Below are 24813 nucleotides of genomic sequence, written 5' to 3' on the forward strand. Positions count from 1 at the left end.
ATATATATATACATACATACATATACACACACACACACACGCACACAAACATGATGGGGTGCTGAAAAGTTCCTAGTTTTAAGGGTATCACTCCTGGTTGGAGGCCAACCTTCCGAGTTCTTTTACAGGGATTAGAAATTTTGAATAAAATCATTATTAACTGATCCTCCTGTTTTTTTCTTTTACCTAAAGCCAGGAATTTTTCAGTACTTCATTGTATATATTTGTGTGTGTATATGTATATGTATGTACTCATGCACACATTGTGGACATTAGAAAAAAAAATTTTTTCTTCATTTATAAATTCCTCTCCCTTTCTTCAAATTGTAACTTAACCCTTTTGTTACCATATTTCTGTTTAGATGCTCTGTGTTTCTTTCAATTAATTTTAAATATAACAAAGAATTCAGTAAAATAACTTAGTTATCATTAAGCTAGAATTAGGAATATAAATTGTGACTAAGGTTTAGTGGAAGATTTTAATTCAGAACTTTTGAAAACAAGATATTTGTACTACCGGAGCCAGAGGTGGTTTCAGCCAGGTTGGTATCAAAAAGGTTAAATATCTGTTTTTGTCTTACTACTTTCACATTTATTTTTTTTTATTTTAGTTCAATGTATGCGATGTAAAGAGAAATCAAACACCTATGATCCATACCTGGATATCAGTTTAGATATAAAGGTAACTACATACATATGTCTCTCTATTTATCTTTCAATTTGTGATTTTTTTTTTTGTTGCCATGTCTCTCCACCTCCTCTGTCGTGCCTTTTTCAATTGGAAATGTTCTCTCATTCACTCTGTCTCATTCCTCTTTTTCATCATATTTCTTGTTTTGTTTTTCCTCCTTCTGATTCCATCTGTATTTTTTCTTTCTATTCCCACTCTCTGTCTTTTCAACAATTCCTCTGTATTTTCACAGAATGTACCATCTTTAGAACGAGCATTTGAGAAATATGTTACAGCTGAAGTTTTGGATCATGACAATTCCTACATGTGTACCAGGTTAGTAGAATTTTTTCCTCTCTAATTCTAGTCCTCTAATTCTCTGTTTCTATAAACTGTATGTTAGTAATAATCCATCATTGTGACCATGACAATGATGTGGAAGAGGATGATGATGATTATATTAGAGAAATTAATGTGTTAGATTCTTTCTACTTTGGTATGCTGCATGAGTTCAGATCTCTCAAAAGCTTGTTTCATAACACAAGACTTAATATAATCCCCTCGTTCAGAATAGATTTATTTAACTATAATAATTTCCCTAAAGTGCCCCTTTCTAGCAAGTAGGTGTAGTAAAAAGTTATTAGTAGATATGCAGTAGCAGTATAGGGGTAGCCTATCACTGCATCCACCATTTTTTGGTGATACCCTACTACTTGGAGAAGATGATGCCTCAACACCCCTCCAGTGATAGCCCTCAAAACTAAGGGTTTGTTTGGGTTGTTGTTGCTGGTGAGGGTTTTACGAGGTCAGAGTACAAATCCTACCTCAACCATGTTTAGTCACCTTTTGTGGCACCCAGAGGAAATGCTGGAGTCACCTTCTATGGCACACAGAAGAAATGTTGGGTCTCTTCTAGACCCCACACAGCATTAGAGCAATGTGAAACGAAGTGTTTTGTTCAGGAACACATGTCACCCAGTCCTGGAATTGAACCTCTGATCTGACGATTGTGATTGCAACTCCCTGACCACTGGTCCACATGCCTAGTGGTTAGTGTGGACATGGTAGTGCAGTAAATATGACTTTTGAGTTTGTGGCCTGGTTTTGACTCCCCTGTTTTGTAAAGGATTTTGGGAAATGTATGAGCAGCATGATCCTACTCAGCCCTTTTCTTTTTAAAAGTGTCTTCCCCCTTAATTCTAATGACTTACATTTCATTATAAATCCTTATTTTTTTTCAGGTGTCAACGCAAAGTAGTTGCTGAAAAGCGCTTTACCATCCATAAACCTTCCAATGTTTTAACAATTCAATTGAAAAGGTTTGTTTTTATTGATTTGATTTGCTTCTATAACCATTTATTGATTGTTGTTATTTGCTGATAATCAAGAGTATTTGAGTTTGTAAAAACAATGCTGTATTAGATTAAATACCATACTATATTTAGTTTCATTCTTCTCCACATTCCAGAGTTTATCCTTTGCATCTTTCCATCTCTCATATATTAGGTACCAGTAATATACTGGAGTTACGTTATACTGTTCTTCTAACTCTGGTCGTTTAATAACCTAGTTGAATGGTTCTCAACGAGAATCCACAAGACCTTTGGGGGTCGATATAAAATTTTGTTGTTAAAAATTACTTGCAATAAATTGGCTATACTTCTACAATGCACAAAATATTTTCGCATTTTGTTTATACAATTCTTAATGATATTTAATTCATTAAGGAGCTCTCTCAACTTTGCCCAGCCTTATCTTATTCTCACAGCTACACTCTTGGTGCATCCACCTCTGCTACTAATTCAGTCTCCTAGATAACAGAAGCGATCTACTACCTTTATCTTACCCCACTGACAGCTGATGGAATCTATCTCCTGTGCATTTTTGGTGTTTATTGTACCTGTGCATTTTCCACTCACAAAAGTAATTTTCCCAGTTAACCTTCTTCTGATATTGTTGCACCTTTTATGTGCAGCAATATCAGATTGTTTTCTCGTCTGTGCTACAAATACATAAGCTTACACCGGGTGCATCTTATGGAGTTTCTACCTACACCTTTTCTACAGATCAAGCAGGGCCATCTACCTGAAGGATTTGTGATTTGTCTGCCTTCCTGCTTACTAAGACTTTGGTTTTTGCTAAGTTAACTCTAAGGCCCTTCAATTCTAGACCTTGCTTCCATACCTGCAACTTGTCTAGTTCTGAAAGTGTGAATGGCTATGAGGGTCCATCTGACTAAAATAGGAATCTGAGGGGTCCATAGGCGAAAAAAAAAAAAATGGTTGACAGCCACTGATTTAGTTTATCATTAAAACTGAACTGTAAATTATTCTTTCTACTTGTTCTCATAATACACTGTTTGTCTTTTGACTGTCAGATCGCAGAATATTCTTACTAACTGTCAAAAACATTTTACATTATATATTTTTCAACTAATTTGTTGTAATATTTTCAGATTTGATTACAACCGGTACTTTGGCAAAATTGTCCGGCACATCAGCTTTCCAGAGAAACTTAATCTTCGTCCTTATATGAGTATTAGACAGGTAAGGGACCATTTCTATCTTGTTGTTTTCTACTAATCTAGCTTCTTGAATATATTGAGGCAGGGTATTTGTACTATTACCAAATACTATATACATATATATGTGTGTGTCTGTGTGTTAGTGTGTTTGCCAAAATGAATCCTCATTGGTTTGGCACAGCTCTAACTTGATTGTTTGCATATGTCCAAAGCTTACACCGGGTGCATCTTATGGAGTTTCTACCTACAATTTTTCTACAGATTGAGCAGGGCCATCGACCTGAAGGTGATTTGTGATTTGTTTGCCTTCCTACTTACTATGACTTTGGATTTGTCTACCTTCCTACTTACTAAGATTCTGCATGTTCTTTCAACTTGCTGCTACTTCCTGTTGTTCTATACTACTTGGCAAGACTGTCTGTGGCATGGATGATAGCAAGTTTGTCCACTAAACAAGGGATATCTGTGGATATGATTTAACTTGGTGAATTGGCGGCATTGTTATGACTGGAATACCATGAAGTGGATGGTTGCTTATTTTGTCCTAATTTTTGTGAATGGAAGTATTGTCAGAGAGCACTGAAGTAGCTTTTAACCCTTTAGCATTTACACTAGCCATATCTGGCCAAAGTTCTCTACATGTTTTATGTTCAAACTGACCAGATCTGGCCTCTCACACCAGTCCTACAATGTAATTCTAAAAATGACATTGGCCACATAAAACGTGTCCATGCTGGAGTCACATAAAAAGCACTTAGTATGCTCTGTAAAGTCATTGGTAAGGGCATCCAACGATAGAAACCTTACCAAAAACAGACTGGAATCTGGTGCAGCCCTCTGGCTTGCTAGCTCCTGTCCAGCGATTCAACCCATACCAGCATGGAAAACAGATGTTAACTGATGATGAAACACTCACATTATTATAATCTCAAATCTTGCAAGATAATGCATGATTAATTCAATAAGCATTACATTTGATAGGTTAATGTGAATGCTAAAGCATTAAGCCATCAGCTGAATCAAAATTTCTCCAGTTGCTCAAGATTTCAACCGATAGATTCTTCAACCATTACTGCAAACTTTTTCTTCTTTCAGGGTGAATCACTGATGTATAAACTCTATGCTGTACTTGTACATACTGGTCATTCCTGTACATCTGGTCATTATTTTGCATATGTACGGCCTTCCAACCAATCTTGGTATTGCATGAATGATAGTTCGGTAAGTAAATTATTTTCTGTTTTTCATTCTGTTTTGTATCACCTGATTCATTACATATGCACATCAAGCATTAACATACAAGCTAAAACTCAACTACATTTGTTAACTGAACCACGTACAGTGCAGATATCAGCTAAATATTAAAATCACTATATTGTATTGTCTGCTGTTGTTGGAGACCTGTGCATTACCATTTGATTGTTTTCTCATTTGTGCTACAAATACATAAATATCAGAGGATGCAACTATGTATTTTTTATCTTTTACTTGTTACAGTCATTCGACTGAGGCCATGCTGAGGTTACCACTTTAAAGAGTTTCTAGTTGAATGAATTAACCCCAGTACTCTTTTTTTTTTTTTTTCTCAATCCTGGTACTTACTCTTTTGGTCTCTTTTGCTGAACTGCTAAGTTTCTGAGATGCAAACACATCCAAAACTAGTTGTCAAATAGTAGTAGGGGACAAACACACACACACGACTGGCTTCTTCAGTTTCTGTCTACCAAATTCACTCACAAGACTTTGGTCTGCCTGAAGCTATAGTAGAAGACACTTGGACACTTGCTCAAACAAAGTGCCATCCAGTGGGAATGAACCTGGAACCATGTGGTTAGAAAGCAAACTTCTTACCACTCAGCCACATTTTTTTTATAGTTATTATGGCAATTTTTAGCTGAAATATAAGGCATTATTATTACAGTCTTAAAGGTGGTGAACTAGCAGAATCGTTAGCATGCCGGGCGAAATGCTTAGAGGTATTTCGTCTGTCGCTAAGCTTTGAGTTCAGATTCTGCCATGGTCGACTTTGCCTTTTATCCTTTCAGGGTTGATAAATTAAGTACTAGTCAAGCACTGGGGTTGATGTAATCAATTATCTCCCTAGCCCAAATTTCAGGCCTTGTGCCTGTAGTAGAAAGGATTGTTATTACAGACTTAATTGTTTTTTGCTTAAGCAATTACAATTCAAATGTTGTTTTTCATTTTCAAAAAGAAATGTAATTTTAATGTTTCTGCTCCAAACTGTGTAAAATGTTATCTTAAAAAATAAATTACTTCCGAAAATATTATAAGCTTTCTCTGTATATAGACTACAGAAAATAGTCTAATATTAGGGCATATAAACCCTTGATTTTATTTTTTTGTCCCCCACCCCCTATCAATGTGTTTATATACCCCAATATTTGACCAACCAAAACCTTGGGAGTGGATTTGCTAAATGGAAACTGAAAGAAGTTCATCTTTATGTGTGTGTGTTACTGTCTCTTTGTTTTGCTATAGTATGATAGTTGTAATCAAGTGTCACTGTCAAGCAAGTGGTGTCCTTTGTTTCCAGTCTTCTGTGAAAAGCATGTCTGGTTTTGGGAACTGGTGAAGGTTGGCAACAAGAAGGGCATTCAGCCATAGAAAATCTGCCTCAACAAATTCCATTTGACCCATGCAAGCATGGAAATGTGGATGTTGCAACAATGATGATGTCTTAAGAGATATTAAAATTAATTGTATGGTATTTATTATGTATGTGCACACACATTAGTATACCCATGCTGTCAAAGATTAATGCATTTTGGAAATGAACTGGCTGGAACTTTAGTTAAGTGAATTGTCATAATATACCCTCTTTATATATGACAAAAACTTGTTAAAACACATAATATATTGCAAGGTTAGGCTCTAATCAAAGCTCACTTACTAAAAGTAGTTTATCAATCAATGTAGCATGCATTCTGTACAAATTATCACTGTGACATGTTCTATATGTAAAGCTGTTACTTAGTGATATATACTTATATCACTGTGTATTTTTATGTTCGGTTATAATAATAACGATTTTACATCGCTCTGAGGAGTTAGTTTATAGTGTATGAAGTAGGGTACAAATTTATTATTCTGAAACAAAAATATTATTGGCAGTCACTTTGAAGTTTCAGCCATCCTGCGTCTAACCTACTCTGATGGACACAGCTAAACATACACACCTGCATACAAAGAACCACATACATGAATAAATTCTAAACAATAACACAACCCCAAATTCAATCAATAAAAATTTCTCCAAAACACTTCTCCATAACAACCCACACTCAAACCTCATTACCACTCCACTCAAACTCACGCACTCAGAATTGAGGGTATATAAAGCCAATAGTAACTCTTACGCATTGTAGTCCAACAATGGCTTAACTGGCTGAAACTTCTAAGTCTCTGTCAACAATATTCTTGTTTAAGAATAATATATCACTATATGTCAGTTTTCCAGTATATCAGCACAGAATATATTTTCTAAGGTTATTGTGAATTTGTTGCTATATAAAATTACATTACAATTTTCATGTATGGAAATATGTATATATTTGCAATACGCGTGTGTGTATATATATATATATATATATATATATATATATATATATATATATATAATGTTATAAAGATTATCCCTGATAATTGTCAGTGTCTCTCTCTCTCTCTCTTTATGTTTAGGTGACAGAAGTGAGTGCTTCACGAGTGTTTGAGTCAGAGGCTTATATGTTGTTCTATCTTCGTTGCAAAGAGAAAAAAGCTGCAGTAAGTATTTAAAAAACAAAATTACTAATTTAGTTTTTATTAATAAATTTTGGCTGCACGTTGTCTGCCAATTTCTTATGTTGGTGCAGGAATTTAATCCTAGTCTATGGCAGTTGATTGCCATTAATAATTATTTTGATCTAACCTCTTTTTAGCATCTGCCATACAACAGTTCTTTTGTATTTTTTAAAATTTTTCTGAAGAGGAGGAGTTTTTGATGAGAAACAGAGAATAAGGAATCAGTAACTGCCCAGGGCTGGAATATCTCTGGGTCTTGAAGAGAAATCCAAATCTCTTTTGTGAATATGATTATTTTTTTGATTGTTAGGGATAAAAACGTTTCAATATTTTCTATATTTCACATGATGTAGTTGTAAATATTAAAACCTTTTTCATCTCAAAATATCTTTTATCTTGTTTCAGTCATTGGACTGTGGACATGCTGGGGTACACCACCCTGAACGGTTTTAGTCAAACAAAATGCCCCCAGTACTTATTTTTTAAAACTTGGTGCTTATTCTATCATTCACTTTTACCAAAATGCTAAGTTACAGGAATGCAACAAATCAACATTGCTTGTCTAGAGATGGTAGGGACAAATGCAAAAACACATACACACACACACACACAGACCCACATATACAACAAGCTTCTTTCTGTTTACCGTGTACTTAAATCCACTTAGAAAGCTTTGGTCAGTTCAGGGTTACAGTAGAAGACACTTGAACCATGTGATAAGAAGCTGTAACTGCACCCATAGAACTGAACCTGTGACCATGTGATAAGAAGCAAACTTCTTACTACACAACTGTGCCAATCTTTGTAGTATTACATGTCTTGCTTATTAGTATATCATGAAAGTGAATTAATTATTCATGAGTATTGTTGTTGTGGTGACGCTCTTTCTAGCATTAACGTTTATATTCAAGCATTATCAAATATTAACCAGTGGTAGATGCCATCAAGTTGCCGGACAGTTTACAAGAGCTGTTGCTATTATTAGCAAAGGGCAGATGTTGGATTTAAAAGAGAAGAAATGGAAGGTTGTATAAATAAGTTATAAATGTGTAGTGGTAATTTGCAGCTATATTTTAGCTAACTGGTTGTGTTAAAATCAGCATCATCATCGTTTAATGTCCGTTGGCATGGGTTGGATGGTTTGACTGAAAACAAGTAAGCTGGAGAGCTGCACCAGGTTCCAGTCTGATTTGGCAAGATTTCTACAGCTGGATGCCCTTCCTAACGCCAACCACTTCAAGAGTGTAGTGGGTGCTTTTTACATGCCAGTTACAAAACACTGGCATTGTCCATGACTGCAATCTCACTTGGCTTGACAGGTCTTCTCAAGCATGGTATAATCGCCAAAAGCCTCAGTCACTGCCTCCCTGAGGCCCGAAGCTGGAAGGGTGCTTTTAATGTGTCACCGGCACGAGTGCCATTTACGTGACACTAGCATCGGCCACAACTGTGATTTCACTTGGCTTGATGGGTCTTTTCAAGTACAGCACATCGCCAAAGGTCTTGGTCATTTGTCATTTCCTCCATGAGGCCCAACGTTCGAAGATCATGCTTTACCACCTTGTCTCATGTCTCCACCACTTCTACAGGTTCCCTCCACCATTAGAGACTGGCACTTCTTCACACAGCTGTCCTCATCCATACATATCTTCACACAGCTGTCCTAATTGCCTCAGTTTATCAACCGCTAAAGAATAAAAGTCAAATTGGCATTGGTAGGTTTTAAACTCAGCATGTTAAGTAGCCTAACTAAATAGTCCATTGTTTCTGTCACTCCAATTAGACATTTAATTATGTCGGTGCTGCTTACAATAATTTTAACATTATAATAAATATTAATAAAAATGTATGCTTTAATCCTTGTTGATGACTGGTTGAAAAAAGCATTTATATGAATTGTATTTGTTTGAGAAATTTTGATAGAAAAATTTTTTTAAAATTATTCTCCCTCACGTACCTACCTTCTCACAATATGTACCCGTTTAATCCCTTTTCCACACCATATCCTCCTAATATCTCCTCCTTTTATCAGTGTCCACTCATTACACCCTGTCCCCTAGTTACCACTTTTCGAAATCTTGCAAAGCCATCCACCAACTCACCCTCTCCAATCTTTTATCTGCTTCACTATACACATCTCCCCGTGACTTGGCATATAGCCCTTGCCCCTTCACTGTTACATCTTCACTGTCTTTTTGAATATATGTAGATTGTGTGTGTGTGTATCAAGCCTAATTATGTTTATATGTATCATTACCTCTCTCTCTTTCACTCTGTTTGTGTGTGTGTGCGTGTGTATGTCTCCTTGTCTTCACATCACATCATCATCATCATCATCATCATCATCATCGTTTAACGTCCGCTTTCCATGCTAGCATGGGTTGGACGATTTGACTGAGGACTGGTGAAACCGGATGGCAACACCAGGCACCAGTCTAATTTGGCAGAGTTTCTACAGCTGGATGCCCTTCCTAACGCCAACCACTCAGAGAGTGTAGTGGGTGCTTTTACGTGTCAACCGCACGAAAACAGCCACGCTCGAAATGGTGTCTTTTATGTGCCACTAGTTAAAAACAAGCACTGCTGTACTACTGTTGAAGAAAGGGAGGCCCTCATTTCTGGCCACCCTTGAAAACATGTCTGGCCATCGGGAAATATTATCTTGCTTGGAATGAGTGAGGAATGGTGACAGGAAGGGCATCTAGCTATAGAAAATTTGCCTCTATGAATTCCATCTGACCCATGCAACCACATATGTACCTGATAAATTTTATAAAATTAATGAAATATTGCTGCTTATCAGCTAGACTTTACACATTTTCCTCTGATAGCAAGAGGTTTAAAAAGTTTAGACATTTGCACATGCATTAGTGAAATGGATAATGATATCATTTCTTACATTAACCACTGAACTGTGGCATGTACTGTCAGCTTTGAAGAGTGGTGCAGGCAGAGTTTTTTTTTTATCTTGCCACAAATGTCACAGTTGTAGCAAACTTGAAATTCAACCTAACTATTGACACTCAATCCTTTAAGCATTTAAACTGGCCAGATCCAGCCTCTCACACCTTCCCAACGGTTGCATTCTAAAAAGAGAAACAATGTGAACAGATAAGCATTACATATGATAGTAATCTTGAATGCTCCTTAAAAATATCAGTTATATGAAAATTGTTGGTAAATAAACAAATGAAACTATTTTTTAATATTTCCTTTTAAGAAAATCTTATTTTTGCTTTAAGCAAATAAATTCAAGTTCTTTGTTCTTTTTCAGGGAAATTTTATTGGTCCCCAGATGCCAGCATTACAAACTAATTTTAGAGTTGTAAATGGGTCCCACAGTAAGTTTTCTTTTTAAATTTAATTTTCACTTTTCTTTTTAATATTATAAAGGGAGATTACAAAATGTTTGTCTGTAGTCATCAATGAAGGATTATTTTGTTAATGAGATATATATTATTATTCTAAAAATAGTGTTTTAAATTTCAACTAAAATAGTTAAGAGATTTTTCATTTGCTGTGCAGCTATTGTTTTGACTAGTATCACACTTCATTATCAATTCTAGTTATATAGCATGATGAGGGCTGGTCAACCTTATCTTGATGAGAATTTAAATTTCTAGATGTTAGTCTCTATTTGCATTTCAACTGAACTTTGGATAGTAATTACAATTTTTGCTTGCCTACTGCCTGAAAGTTTTCCCATATAGTTCTTATAATTTCAAGGATACAGTTTTTTTTTTCTTTGTATTTAAAAGATGTCCCTAATCTTGAACTTTATTTAAAAAAAAAAAGGATGCTAATCTGTAGAATGAAAGTATTGGATCTTAAATGTTGGTATTAAATTGGAATGCTTTTTACCGTTTGTAATTTCTTATTCTATAACAAGGTAGGTCTTTGTTAGTTTCTCCACTTCCCTGCTGAAAATCTTCCAAGTCAAATAAAGTTGATAATCATTTTACTGCTGATCCCCTGTGCATTACATTCAGTTGTCAATTTGGATATTTAATTTTCATTTTTCGTTTTCACTGATTACTAATTACTGCAAATATTAGACCATTACTGGTTCCAGCCAGTTGGCTGTGGCCATACCTATATTAAATTGTCTTAACTACTGATGTTTACCTTGTCTTAAGTCATTTTATCTTCTTGCATTTCCTTGATTTGTTGTTTAGTTATTTAATATATTTGTAACTTGTGTGTCTGTGTATATTTGTATTTTATAAGTAAGCACTAAAAAACTGGATGATTCATATCCAAGTTTTCAATCGTTAATATCTGTCTGTTAAGCATTACATAAGTGATCTTTGTTTTTTGTTTTTAATTTTTTTGGCGAATGTATAGAAATGATACATTATAATTTATAAGTGCAAATTCACAATTTCTGTTTTTTCAAACTCAATCTTATTTTAACAACTCACTCTTGAGTTTACTTTAGATGGCTATGCTCCATTAATAACAAGCTAAGCTTTCAGTATTTCTTGACTTTAAAAAGAAAAGGTACCTTCAGTATTACATTAAATAAGTGATATAGTCTTGTTGCATTAGATGGGGTAGTTTTAGACCAGTTTTACCAGGTTCTCTTTTATTCAATGATTACCAAGGCATGGAACACTTTTCTAGTACTTTACAGCTAATTTTAGTGTCCTAATTAAGCCGTAACATTGCCAATTCTCTTATAGAGGAGCAGTGCATCAACTATACCGGTTTGCTTAATGTTTTAGTTAAATTTTCCTCATGTCATGATTTTCATGGCTGTTTTATTAAGCATACTTGGTTTACTTCCAGGGTCTCCAGTGCTGAATGATGTTGGCACGGCACTTCAACGCAAGAACAATACACTTCAGACCTTGTATTCCCCAAAGTCTTTGGTAGACACTGGCAATAGCAATGCTTCAAAGGCTACTCCACTGCCAGACAAACGTGATAAAATCTCTTTTGGTATTAGTAGTTTTGCAAAAGCAGACGGCACCAAGTCAGCTTCTGACCGCAACAGTAAGACTGGGGACGCCAAACCTAGGATTGTAATGCAGATAAAAAATGGCATTGTAACCACAATTGAAAAACCTGCTAATGGAAGCATTAAAGTGGTGAGCAAGCATGAAGAGGAGGTCTCCAAGCTGGTTCCTTATACTGGTGACTCTGAATCTGATCAGGAGAACAAAAGCAATTCTATCTGTTCACCTCCTCATGTACATCAAAAAAACAAAGCTAGTAGTGAAGCCTTTAAACATAGTGAAAATAAGTTAGATTTATCTTCTAATGATGATAAAGTGGTTTTTGACCAGAGTCTAAATGCCACCACCTCTGTTCCAGGAAACACTCACCTTTTAGAAACAACTAATCGTGAAAGAACTAACTCTCGAGATATTCGTTCTCCTGATAGATTTTCTTTATCTTCTTTAAGACACAAGGATTTGACCTTGAAGCTGCACAGTCGACATTCACAGTCAAAATCTTCTCCTGTGGAAAAAAGTACCTCTAGTACTATTTGTTCAACAGCTACCTCTGTTGTTGCCATTGCTGGAGTTTCACAACCCTTAGATACAGCTGCTATGGTGAAACTGAAACCTGCAAACTTGTTTCTTCCATCTCAAGAATCTTCACCTAGCTTATCTTCATCGGCATCAGCATCAGCATCAACTGCCATCACTAGTTCAAATTGTGCAACAGATTGGCATGTGTTTGATAAAAGCAGTGTCTCGCCTAGTACAAAACCTGAGTGGCAACCAGCAGGCTGGAGTGTCATAAGTAAAGAGAGTTTGACCAGTTGTACTAGTAGTAGTAGTAGTAGTAGTAGTAATAATAATAATAATAATAATAATAATAATAATAATAGTAATAATAATAATAATAATAGTAGTAGTAGTAGTAGTAGTAGTAGTAGTAGTAGTAACTTACTAGATGAATCTTGTCTGGAAGGAACAAGAGAAGCTATTTCTAAGTCAATTTCTGACAGTGGCATTCAGACAACATCTGGAAACAGTAGCTCAATGGAGTGTTCTACTTCAACTACAGTTTCTTCTAATATTGTTGACTTGTTGCCAAAGGAAAATTGTAACCAACAGACATCGACATTTTCTGTTAAAGAGGAACCGAAGAAAACACCTCTGTCTACAAGTGAAATAGAGACTGGAAAGCCATCAGAACTTGTAAGATCAAAGTCAACCATGTTTAATACTTCTAATGTCACGAATGTTGTAACTTCTTGTCCAACTCCTATAGTGATGACTACGCCACATAACACACTTGTTAACACCAGTCATGCTGAAATTTCTGCTGTTAGTGGCCGACATTCACACAAAAAACACAAAAAGCACAAACGAAAGCGTCACAAGGAAGAGAACAGACAGAACCATGGGGAAATTGAGGAGGAGGAGGATGTTGATGGAAGATCACCAAGAAAGAAAAGACATAAAAAGCACAAGCATAAAAGAGAGCTACCATTTGGTGATGATCGTATCGAAGATCCTTCTGCAGCTCAGCTTTTCTGTGAAAAAGATTTAAAAATAGATTCTTCCGAGTATGAGTGGGTTGAAAGGACTAAAGAGAATTTTAGCTCTGTTGACATTTCTAGGAATAGTTTAATTTCTTCTTCCAGTCGGGAAACAGTTTCTGAATCTTCAAAGGAACTGCTCTCCAAAGGTCATACTGGTTCTCAGGCCAACCAGAAAGTTAGTAAAGAAGCCGTTGATTCGGTGTTATCACTGTTACAAGGTCCAGCTGAGCCTCCTATCTTACCACTTCCATCACACCAGAGACACATAGTAAAGAGTCAAACTACAAAGGCACTGAGGCCAGTTGTTGAAAAGGGAAACAATGGCTGTGTAACAGAGGGTTTAACATGGTCCACAGGAGAGGGGTCCACGAAGACTTCTGTTAGCACCGTCAAGGATAATCCTGCCAAAAATAAAATTTTGAACTCTAACGAAAAATCCTTGAGCTATCCAGTTGGATGTTCAAGTGAGAAATCCGCTGGTAGTACTGCAAGCACTGTAAATAGGTTATCATCGCTTCCAAGCTCTGCTCAAATATCCAGCATGAGAACTGATGGCCATTCTAAGAGACACTTAATAGACTGCTTTTCTAAATCTCTAGATAGTTCCAATCAACCTTACTATCACAAAAATCAGTCCTCTTCATATATGGAGAATAGAATTTCCAAGTCATCAGGAAGATCTGTATTGTCTCTTGCTGAGCGAGAGAACAAAAGCTCTGGGGTTAATGAGAAAGGGGCAATGTTGTCAGCCGAGCCCAACAGACACTCCAGAGCCAATATGGAGAGCAGGCATGCCAGACAATCTGGTAAGTTGGTTTTCTTAGCTGCGGCTGAGGTGGGTCATTTATCTTTTACTGATGGGCACCGTTCATTTTTTAATATTCCATCGCACACTTTGTATATATATATATTTTTTTTTGCCTAATATTTTGTTTCCTCCTCACTTTTTCTAAAGTAGATCTATAGTTAAGCATGATATTCCGCATAATATTCCTCCTTTCTTCCTGCAAAATGGCTAACCCCTATAACTATGAGTGTACGTCTCTCTACTTCTCTTTACCTCTTACCCATCTCATCTCTAATCTACCCAACCATGCACACACGTGTGTTTTGTGTGTGTGTGTGTACACACACATACATATGTCTAAATATGTATGTCTACATATATATATATATACATACATATATCCAAACGTGTATGTATTCACACACACATATATAAACGTGTATGTATACACACACAAATACATACATATATCTAAATGCGTATGTATACATTTATACATATATACATGTATGTACATACATATACATGCATATATCTGCACACACGAATATTTATACACACGTGCAAACACACACTCACATTTGTATTCTATGAATCAGTCTGGCAGGAATAATATATCTTTAATGTACTTTGTTGTAATTTTTATTGCACATCCATGCTTTGCAAGTTAGTCTGAGTCTTAATTAGCATTTCGTATGAAAGCTAACAGATAAAGTTTAAAGGATTCAAAGTGTTAAGCTTTGCACTGGTATCTAGAATACTTAGAATAACTGGTATCGAATACTATAAAGATTTCTTCCTATGTGTTGGGTGGGTTTTGTGTGTAGATAGAAAACCTTGTCTTGATCTTGTCTTTCCTGATTTTCAGTACAGATGTTTTGTTGTAGTAGAGGTCAGATGTGGTTAGAAGCTGCTGAAATATGTACCTTGTCTTACGTTTGTTTATAGAGAATGCCAGCAGACTGTGGCTGTGTTGGCATACTGCTTTTGAAGAATTTTTGTTGAATGAATCAACCCCAGTACTTGCTTTGTTTTTCAAGTCTGCTACTTATTCCATCACTACCTTTTGCTGAATTGCTAAGTTACCGGGACACAAACACACCAACACTGGTTGTCATTTGGTGGTGGGGGACAAACACACATGCTCACGACAAGGCTTCTTTCAGTCTCTGCCTACCAAATTCAGTCACAAAGTCTTGGTTGGCCTGTGGCTATAGTAGAAGACACTTGCCCAAGGTGCCGTGCAGTGGCACTGACACTGGCAGCTTGTGGTTAGCAAGCAAACTTCTTACGACACAGCCATGCCTACCCCTATTCAAAAATTTGGAGTAAATGTTTAAAACTATCATTGTGCTGAAGAAGTGGAAAGTGAAATGGAAATAATGCAGTAAGTTTTGTAATGTTATAAATGACTTGTTTTAGTTCACTTAATGCAAATTCAAACACCTCTGCAGGTGTCAATAATCGGACTCTTGTAAATCCTGTCTGGAGGAGGATGTTTTATAAAGTATGATGAAGAGTGGTTAAGAGAATAGTTCAAGATATCTGAAGTGAAATAGGAATGTATGCATGCTTCATGTGCATATTTTTGGTCTGCTGAAAAGGAAGGTGAAATATGCTGTAGAAGGGGCGTAATTCTTGAAGGAAAAAAAAAGAATATAATTTTGTCAACTCATTTTTTTTTATCATTTACTTGTTTTAGTCGTAAGATTGTGGCCATGCTGGTGTATTGCCTCGAAGAATTTTTGGTCAAAAGAATCGACCCCAATATTTTTGTTTTTGAAAGCCTGGTACTTATTCTATTGATCTTTAGCTGGACTGCTAAGTTACGGGGATGTAAACACACCAAACCAATTGTCATAACAAAGATACACAGGTTTCTTCCAGTTTCCATCTACCAGATCCACTCACAAAGACACTTGCCCAACGTGCCATGCAGTGGGACTGAACATGGAACCATGTGGTTGGGAAGGAAGCTTCTTACCACACAGCCATGGAAACTTATTTAGTTTCTTATGTATTTTGATATTGCAAACAAATGTGTTGGCTAGATTTTGGTGAATATCTTGTAAGGTATGGAAATAAGTTTTCATTGAAGTTTCAGTGAAAGAGATAAGTGTTTCTGTAAGGAGTCTATGGTATTGTGACAAAAAGACTTCATTTTGGAAGTTGAATTAAGAAATTTCTGGTGTTTACTTAAGTGTTAACACTTTCGTTATGACAACATTCATATCAAGAATTACAAGTTTGTTGTGTAAAGAATTCCATGCTTAGAACTTAAAAATTAACCAGAAGCATTTATTAAAAAGTTATCTTGGACTCTTTTTATTTGGTTTTTACGTTTTTTGTTTGTTTTATAGATAGGCTTTGTGCTGTCAGTATTTTAGTTTTTAATGATGTAACATATATATGTGACAATGTAAAAAGCACCATCCTAATGTGGCCAATGCCAATACTCCCTGACTGGCTGGCCCCTGTACCGGTGGCATGTAAAACGCACTATCTGAACATGATAAATGCCAGGCCCGCCTGACTGGCTCCTGTGCCGGTGGCACATAAAAAGCACCCATTACACTCTCAGAGTGGTTGGCATTAGAAAGGGCATCCAGCCATAGAAACCTTGCCAGATCAGATTAGAGCCTGGTGCAGCTGCTGGCTCTCAAGATCTCAGTCAAATCGTCAACCCATGCTAGCATGGAAAACAGACGTTAAACGATGATATATATATATATATATATATATATATATATATCAGCATCTGTTGCTCTTGAGCATATTGGGCTGCAAGCTTACACTCAGGTTTCTGCTGACTGCAGTTTTCTTTACATCCACCCATGCAATATTAGCATTTCACATTTTGCTTATCAATGGTGTGTGTCATATAGTTTTTGGTCTTCCCTGAAACAGCTTTCAGATGGACACAATGGAGAGAGAATTTTTTCTCTCTCCATTGTGTCCATCTGAAAGCTGTTTTAGAATGGTATTGTTCTGATAACTATATGTCCAGCTAGTTTCAACCTTCATTCCGTGATGATTTCACATAGTGGTCTTTTGTTGATTCCCTTTAGAATGTCTTCATTGGTTATGTGCTCTTGTCAGTATGTTCACAGAATCCATCTCGAGCATCTTTGATGGAAGACATCTAGCTTTCTGTCTATTTTCCCCAGTGCTCGTCCATGTCTCACTGGCAGGGAGGTGTGTAAGCTGATGGTCTTGGAAGAGAAGGTAATGCATACTCTCTGGAATGTGACTGCAGCTTAGTGTGTGCTGCGTCTCTCCCCATCAGTAATTTTATTCATTTTATTGTGGCTGCTTCCGATTATTCTCTCATTGAGACTTGAAATTTCTTTTATAAAATCATTCTCTTCAGGTTCACCATACTCTTTGACTGCCAACTACCAATTTTATTGATCTGATGAATTTATTGCGGGTGGCACATAAAAGACACCATTTCGAGCGTGGCCGTTTTCGTGCGGGTGACACGTAAAAGCACCCACTACACTCTCAGAGTGGTTGGCGTTAGGAAGGGCATCCAGCTGTAGAAACTCTGCCAAATCAGATTGGAGCCTGGTGTTGCCATCCGGTTTCACCAGTCCTCAGTCAAATCGTCCAACCCATGCTAGCATGGAAAGCGGACGTTAAACGATGATGATGATGAAAAGGTGGAATTGATTCTGGATTTAAATATTTGAATTCTGAGCATTTATTTAGAAAGCAACTTGGCAGTTATCTCCTTGTACACCAAGATTTAATGACAAAATTCAAGTCACAATTTTTATCTCTTTTCTTAATAGCTTTTTGTTCATGTGCTACTACTATTTGAAGTGGTATGTTTTTTGAAGCAGCAGATAATTCTGTTGCTTTAGATAAGCTATCTCTATTATCATCCTTTGCAGAACAGAGAAAATAAGATTTTTCTCTCCAGTGGACGAAAAATTTATGAATTTGGTCAAGTCATGCAGGTTTGTAATGAGGGGAAAGGAAGGTGTTGAGCTGGCAAAATCGTTAGCCTGCTGGGCCAAGTGCTTAGCAGCATTTTGTTTATCTTTGCATTTCTGAGTTCACATTTTGCCGAGATCGACATTATCTTCCACAGTCAATAAAATAAGTACCAGTTGTGCAATGGGGTCGATGTAACTGACCTAGCCCCTCCCTAAATTGCTGGCCTTGTGTCAAAATTTGAAACCAATGTGATGAGGGGAATGAAATAGTTTTACATTGAATGGCTACTACATAAATGAAAAAAATAGTAATGAGTAATAGATTCACAAAATACTGTTAGATTAAAAAAAGAAAGAAAACTATACATCTACATTATTTGCATTAAGGACGGATATGTGTCCTCATCTTGTTTCTACCAGGGCACCTGATGAAGGCTGGAGAGTAAATCAGCTGAAATGTGGTAACAACAAACAAGATTAAGACACATATCCGTCCAATGTAAATAATGTACAGAATTCCTCACCTCTAAAATATAGAACAGTATACATCTACATTTACATCAGGCTGTAGTTTGTGTGTGTGTTATGGACATGGAAAAATAGGTGCTGTGAAATAGTTGTTCTGTTTATGGGTTAAGTCTTGTGTGGTTTGTCAATAACCATTTGTGCTGTTTTGGTTTATATTCTGTTTTGTTCTTCTCTTTCTACTTTAGTTGAGATTTATTCTTAAATTACCACTTACGATAATCTGTTATAGGTGATAACAATGGAGATAGATCAATAAATATAACGAAAAAATAGCCGTAACAAATATGTTGAAATCTTCGGAATATTTGAGTCTTGATGTTTTGAGTTGAAAATTCCTTTTCTAAAGCTTTTACCCTTTTGTTACCAGATTTCTGTTGAATACACTATCTTTATATTAAATAACTTTTAAAATAATGAAGAATTTAAGTAAAATAACTACCAGAGAAAGCAAGAGAGATATAAATTATAAACTGTCTGCAAAATGTGCACATACTTTCTTTGATGTTTTTCAAAGCTTTTGTAAAAAAAAGTTTTTAACTTAAAATATCAAGATGAACATGTTAACTGCCACGGCCCGTTACTAGACTTTACTGGTGATGCCATGTATTTCTGGTCACACTGCATTCTGTTTAAATACAAAGAAATGTAATTTTTCTTTTGCATTTTCATAATTAAACTTTAATATTTTAGCACTTGCATTCACAGGGAAGCAAAGTTTTGTTGCATTAATACCAGCACTTATTCTTAACTCATTTGAGCATGCTGAATTCAAATCTGAAGTTAGTTTTTTTCTGGAAGCTCTAGATTTTATGCAATTCAACTCTTTCTCCTTTTTCTTGAAATTTGGACACTTCTCACATGGTGATATGGCCCACTGAAAAATTTATGGCCATACAGTCTTAAAATTAGACTCAAAATAACTGCCTGATGCATACATACATATATCATCATCATCATCATCATCATCATCGTTTAACGTCCGCTTTCCATGCTGGCATGGGTTGGACGATTTGACTGAGGACTGGTGAAACCGGATGGCAACACCAGGCTCCAATCTAATTTGGCAGAGTTTCTACAGCTGGATGCCCTTCCTAACGCCAACCACTCAGAGAGTGTAGTGGGTGCTTTTACGTGTCACCCGCACGAAAACGGCCACGCTCGAAATGGTGTCTTTTATGTGCCACCCACACAAGCCAGTCCAGGGACACTGGCAACGATCTCGCTCGATATGAAGGTGCATGGCTTAATGGTTAGGGTGTTGCACTCATAATTGCGAGATTGTGGTTTTGATTCCCAGACTGGGCATTGCATTGTGGTCTTGAGCAAAATGCTTCATTTCACTTTGTTCTGTGATCATTTCGTCATCTGACATGTGGCACATGGTTCACCTGTACAGGTAATATTAATTTGATAGAGAGAATGAGCTTATGTGAACACAAACATTTGATCACTATAAACAAGTCATCTGTGTGGTCTAACGACAGCAGTGTCCACTATATATATAATACATGTGTGTGTGTGTGTGTGTGTATTGATTAACAAGTAGCTCTAGTCAAGAAATTTTTTGTTGCATTGATGTAAACACTTAGTATTTCCTAAATGCTCTAATTTTTTTGCAGTCAAGGTATTTCAAAATCTCAAAATGTTGTTTTCAGCACATTGATATCCTAGTCTATTAGGAAAAAATATGTGATTAAACTCTCTTTAAATTAGCTGGGTAATAACAAAGAAAATGCAAGATAGTATTAGTTTATTCTAGAACACAATTTGAAACACTTTCCCCAATCTGCAAAGGTTATAGTTTATATAAAACCAATTGATAAATAAGACATTAGTTACTATGAGGAGGCAAAGCTCAATTGCAGTCTCTTCATGCAGCAATTTGCGCTTGAAGCTCTTGCATTTGTGGACCACCTGAGGGCAATCTCGCTTAATGCTCTGCCATCATATGTTTGTCTCATCTTCCTTGGTAACACTCTTCCATGGTCTTGAGGTCCTGATGGAACCCCTCACCTTGTTCGTCACTTACTTCTCCTAGGTTCTGAGGGAATCTATCAAGATGACTGTACATGAAATGGAGATTTTGTACTCATGTTACATCCAAGATTATGAAAAGCATATTAGCTACAAGAGTTTCATAGTTGTCAGCCTTTTTATTACCGAGAAAGTTTTCCATCACTGCCACAAATGAAAGCCATCCAGTCCTTTCCTTGTCATTCGTCTTTCTGGCAAATTCTTGATCATGTAGAAGTGTACGAATCTGCAGTCCATCAGACACACCTGCCTTGGTCTTCTTGAAGGAGAAAAGCAGGGAGAACAGAAACCGTTGGGAGCATTCACTATCAGTATTTAATGCTCTGACAAGTCCAACTTGATGTGGAGTGGAGGTAATTAATTTGACTGCATATTGGCTTGAATGCAAAACTTAAATTTGCATGAAAACTAGAGCATGTAGAACATGACTGTTTTCAGATTTGAATTTAGCAGGTTAAAAACAGTAAGAATTAGTAAAAAAAATTTTTTCAAGACTTGAGATTTTGAAAAAAATTGTTGACCTGTGTTATTTAAATATCCTCAAAACCTTGTCAAAAATACAGAATAAAATATTGTTTTCAAATTATGAAAATATACCACCCGTGATGCATATGGCAGTTGGGTGAAGTTTGTGAGGAACCACTGGTGGTTAATGTGTTAATTAAATATTTCTGAAGTAACATTTCTATACTGTTCTTATTTTTAATAATCTATTTGCATTACCATAGCCTTCTATAAAAATCTGATTTTGTATATTCTGCAGTGTCCCTAGCAAAAAACAACAACACTCCTTTTGTATTTTTGCTCAGTTTTAATGCAATTGTTTCTTCAAGTATGATGAACATTTTCCTTTCTAATAATCCACCAAGTTCAGTTTTAGCTAGTTTGATAAAGATAATTGACAACAATATTAAGGTTTATTAATTCTAATTCAACCATAATCTTCTCTTTCTCTGGCACCTAATAACATATGATTTCCTTTCTCTTGATTTTAGATAACTAAAATAATAAGAAAATGTCTGCTTTAGATGTTTTGTCTTTCTATTAGTCCACCTGTATTCTCTGCAATACTAGTATGCTTTTTTTCCCTGCTGCACCACCTCACTTTTTAATATTGCATCCAAAACATTGAAAGCAAGTGACTTATTGTAAGCTTTTGTGCCAATTTCTGCACACTTTCATGTTTGTTGCTTGTTAATGTATATTCATTGCTTGTTAGCGTATTCATGGCTAACTCAATTTATATCCCACACTGAAAGCTTTGCTGTAGTGATATTTTATTTTCTATTTGAACCTAAATAAACTTTTTTACTTTATATTGGATTGAGATAAAAAAAAAAAAATATTATGTAAATGTAAAAGCTGTTTAAAAGATCATTGGAATATATATATATTTATATATTTATTTTAATTTGAAAATGTTAAAGTACTGGCGTTTTATTTTCTATTTGTGAAATCTGTAATTAATTTAATAAATTTAATAAAATAAGAAAGATTTAAAAAATGAAATATCAGATGCATTTCTTAAGTGTTTGCTACAAGATTTAAAAAATGGATGCTGTCTCACTTTAATTAACCTTAAATTTAAATTATTATTATTATTATTATTATTATTATTATTATTTCTTTGATTAAATTTCTGGTAGGTTTGCTTTTTCTATTAAATCTTTTGTTACCTTCTTTATATTTTGAAGTAAACACTGCTTTCTTCAATTATTTCAGTGCCAAGTCAACGTTGGGATAGCCATGTTCATGATGGTTACAAGCGTCCAACAAAAACACCTGATAATCATAAGTTATATTGGGACGGCTCTAAAAGTTCAAGAGTGGGTGATGAGCTTGAGAAATGTTCCAGTCGTGCTTATGGAGGACAAGGTTAGATTATTTTTTATTTGTCTTCAGCATTCAGTTTACTGTATATGTGTAATGCTTATTTATATTCTCATTATTTTGAATTAATCAGGTTGTCCTTGAGAGAGGCATACCCAATGACTGGTGTAGCAACATTACAATCAACTACTACAAAGGTAAAGGTGATGCTTTAGAAATAATTACAGAGGTATCATTACTGAACCAGGTCATGAAAATTACAGTGAAGGTCATAGCTCACCTAATTAGAAAGAAAGTTTGTCTAGATGGGATGCAGTTTAGTTTTGTGCTACGGAGAAGCACTACTGATGATTATCTTCTTGGTAAGGCAACGACTGGAGAAGAATGTAGCCAAAAATAAACCTCTCTACTTGGCTTTTGATGACACAGAGAAAGCCTTTGACAGGTTCTCTCACTCCCTTATCTGGTGGTAAGTGTGGAAGTTAGGGATAGATGAGTGGTTGGTGAGAGATGTGCAAGCCATATAGAGGGATGCTGTCAGTGAAGTGAAAATCGGCAATAGGTATAGCGAATTTAGTGTACAAGTAGGAGTTCACCAAGGATTGGTTCTCATCTCCCTCTTGTGAGTCGTAGTTCTTTAGTCCAGGAGCTCCTCTAAGTTGATGACCTTGTTCTTATAGCTAAATCACTACCATAATTTCAGGTGTGCAAACAAGGCCTGGAATCAAAGGGCCTTAAAGTTAAATGAACAAAAACCTAAGTCCTAGTAAGTTGGAAAGCATACACATTAGATTCTTAGAAGTAGTAGACAGCTTCTGTTACCTTCACAACTGAGTTAGCAATGAAGGAAGATGATTTGAAAGTGTGGTTGAGAATAAGGACAGGCTGGGCAAAGTTCAGAGAGCTACTACTTTTGTTGGTAACAAAAGCCTCTCCCTCAGAGTGCAAGACATTGTATGATACCTGTGTACAACTATGCTACATGGCAGTGAAACATGGGCTGTGACTACAGAGGGCATGCGCAGGCTTGAAAGAAATGAAACCAGCATGCTCCACTGGATGAGTAGTCAGTGTGCAGGTTCCACTGTGTGTAAATGATTTTAGAGAAAGGTTGAGTATAAGTGGAATCAGATGTAAGAGTGAAAACTACTTGTATGGTCATGTGATGTGTATGGATGAGGACAGCTGTACCAAGAAGTATCACTCTCTAATTATGGATGGAACGTGCAAGGGATAGATCCAGGAAGATGTGGGATGAAGTGGTGAGAAAGGGTCTTCAGATCTCAAGCCTCACAGGAAATGACAAGGGACTGAGACTTCTGGCGATTTTCTGTGAAGCTAAGTAAATTTTCCTTTATGATCATGCCCCACTCTCTCACACACACACGTAATCTATCAGAACTCCTTCACCTACTGCAGGCCCCTCTGCACTCTCTCCATGCCCTCACATATCTACCATACTTCCCTCCCATCCACTCCAATTTCTTTCATCATCACTTGCTACCGTCATGTCTTCTCCATCTCTAAACACCTCCCCTCATGCTACTTGGTGACAACACTGGTGCAGGTGTCACACAAAAAGTACGTGTGCTGGTGCCACATTAAATGCACCCAGTACACTCTGTAAAGTGGTTGGCATTAGGAAGGACATCCAGCTGTAGAAGCCATGCCAGAGCATACAGTGAGTTCTGGTGTTGCTCACCAACTTACCAGCTCCTGTCAAACTGTCCAACTTACACGAGCATGGAAAATGGACGTTTAATTATGATGATGATGATGATGATGATGATGATATATTGGTTAGTTACAGGTGGAATGATAAAAGCTGACCTATCACTAAACAACAATACTAAGCACAACATTCAAAGTGATAATGAAAATTAGTGGTATTCATCCTTTCTAATGGTGAGTGAGAGTATTTAGGAAGCAAAACATGGCTAGCATTGAGAGTCACTTGATATATATCTCTACTTAATCTTACAAGAATATGCGATCTGTTTGTCTGTCTGTCTCTAGGGTGGATAGGTGTATATTAAACTAATGACTATTTTACCTTTTAGCTGAGTATTCTCCCTTGTGATGGCATTACAGCAAGGTTGGAATTTCTAGACTGACTGCATGTTGAGATAAGTGGTTTGCTTGTTAATAACTCCTCTGATCACAGTTCTGCTCTGAGATATATATATATATATATATATA

At 36.2% G+C, this 24813-nt stretch overlaps 1 protein-coding gene across 2 annotated transcripts in view; it reads left to right on the top strand.

The window, feature by feature from the left end:
• The window catches only part of LOC106868704 (ubiquitin carboxyl-terminal hydrolase 36), an 80254-nt gene that overhangs the window by 43176 nt on the left and 12265 nt on the right, over positions 1-24813 (top strand). For both annotated transcript variants that reach the window (XM_052968127.1, XM_014914091.2), the window contains 9 exons: positions 612-682; positions 924-1006; positions 1912-1989; positions 3126-3216; positions 4290-4415; positions 6894-6977; positions 10270-10336; positions 11784-14300; positions 22507-22659. In XM_052968127.1, the coding sequence (XP_052824087.1) occupies positions 612-682; positions 924-1006; positions 1912-1989; positions 3126-3216; positions 4290-4415; positions 6894-6977; positions 10270-10336; positions 11784-14300; positions 22507-22659 (3270 nt within the window). The remainder of the gene's footprint in view (positions 1-611; positions 683-923; positions 1007-1911; positions 1990-3125; positions 3217-4289; positions 4416-6893; positions 6978-10269; positions 10337-11783; positions 14301-22506; positions 22660-24813) is intronic.

Source organism: Octopus bimaculoides, chromosome 5, assembly GCF_001194135.2.
Source record: "Octopus bimaculoides isolate UCB-OBI-ISO-001 chromosome 5, ASM119413v2, whole genome shotgun sequence".
Classification (NCBI taxonomy): Eukaryota; Metazoa; Mollusca; class Cephalopoda; order Octopoda; family Octopodidae; genus Octopus; species Octopus bimaculoides.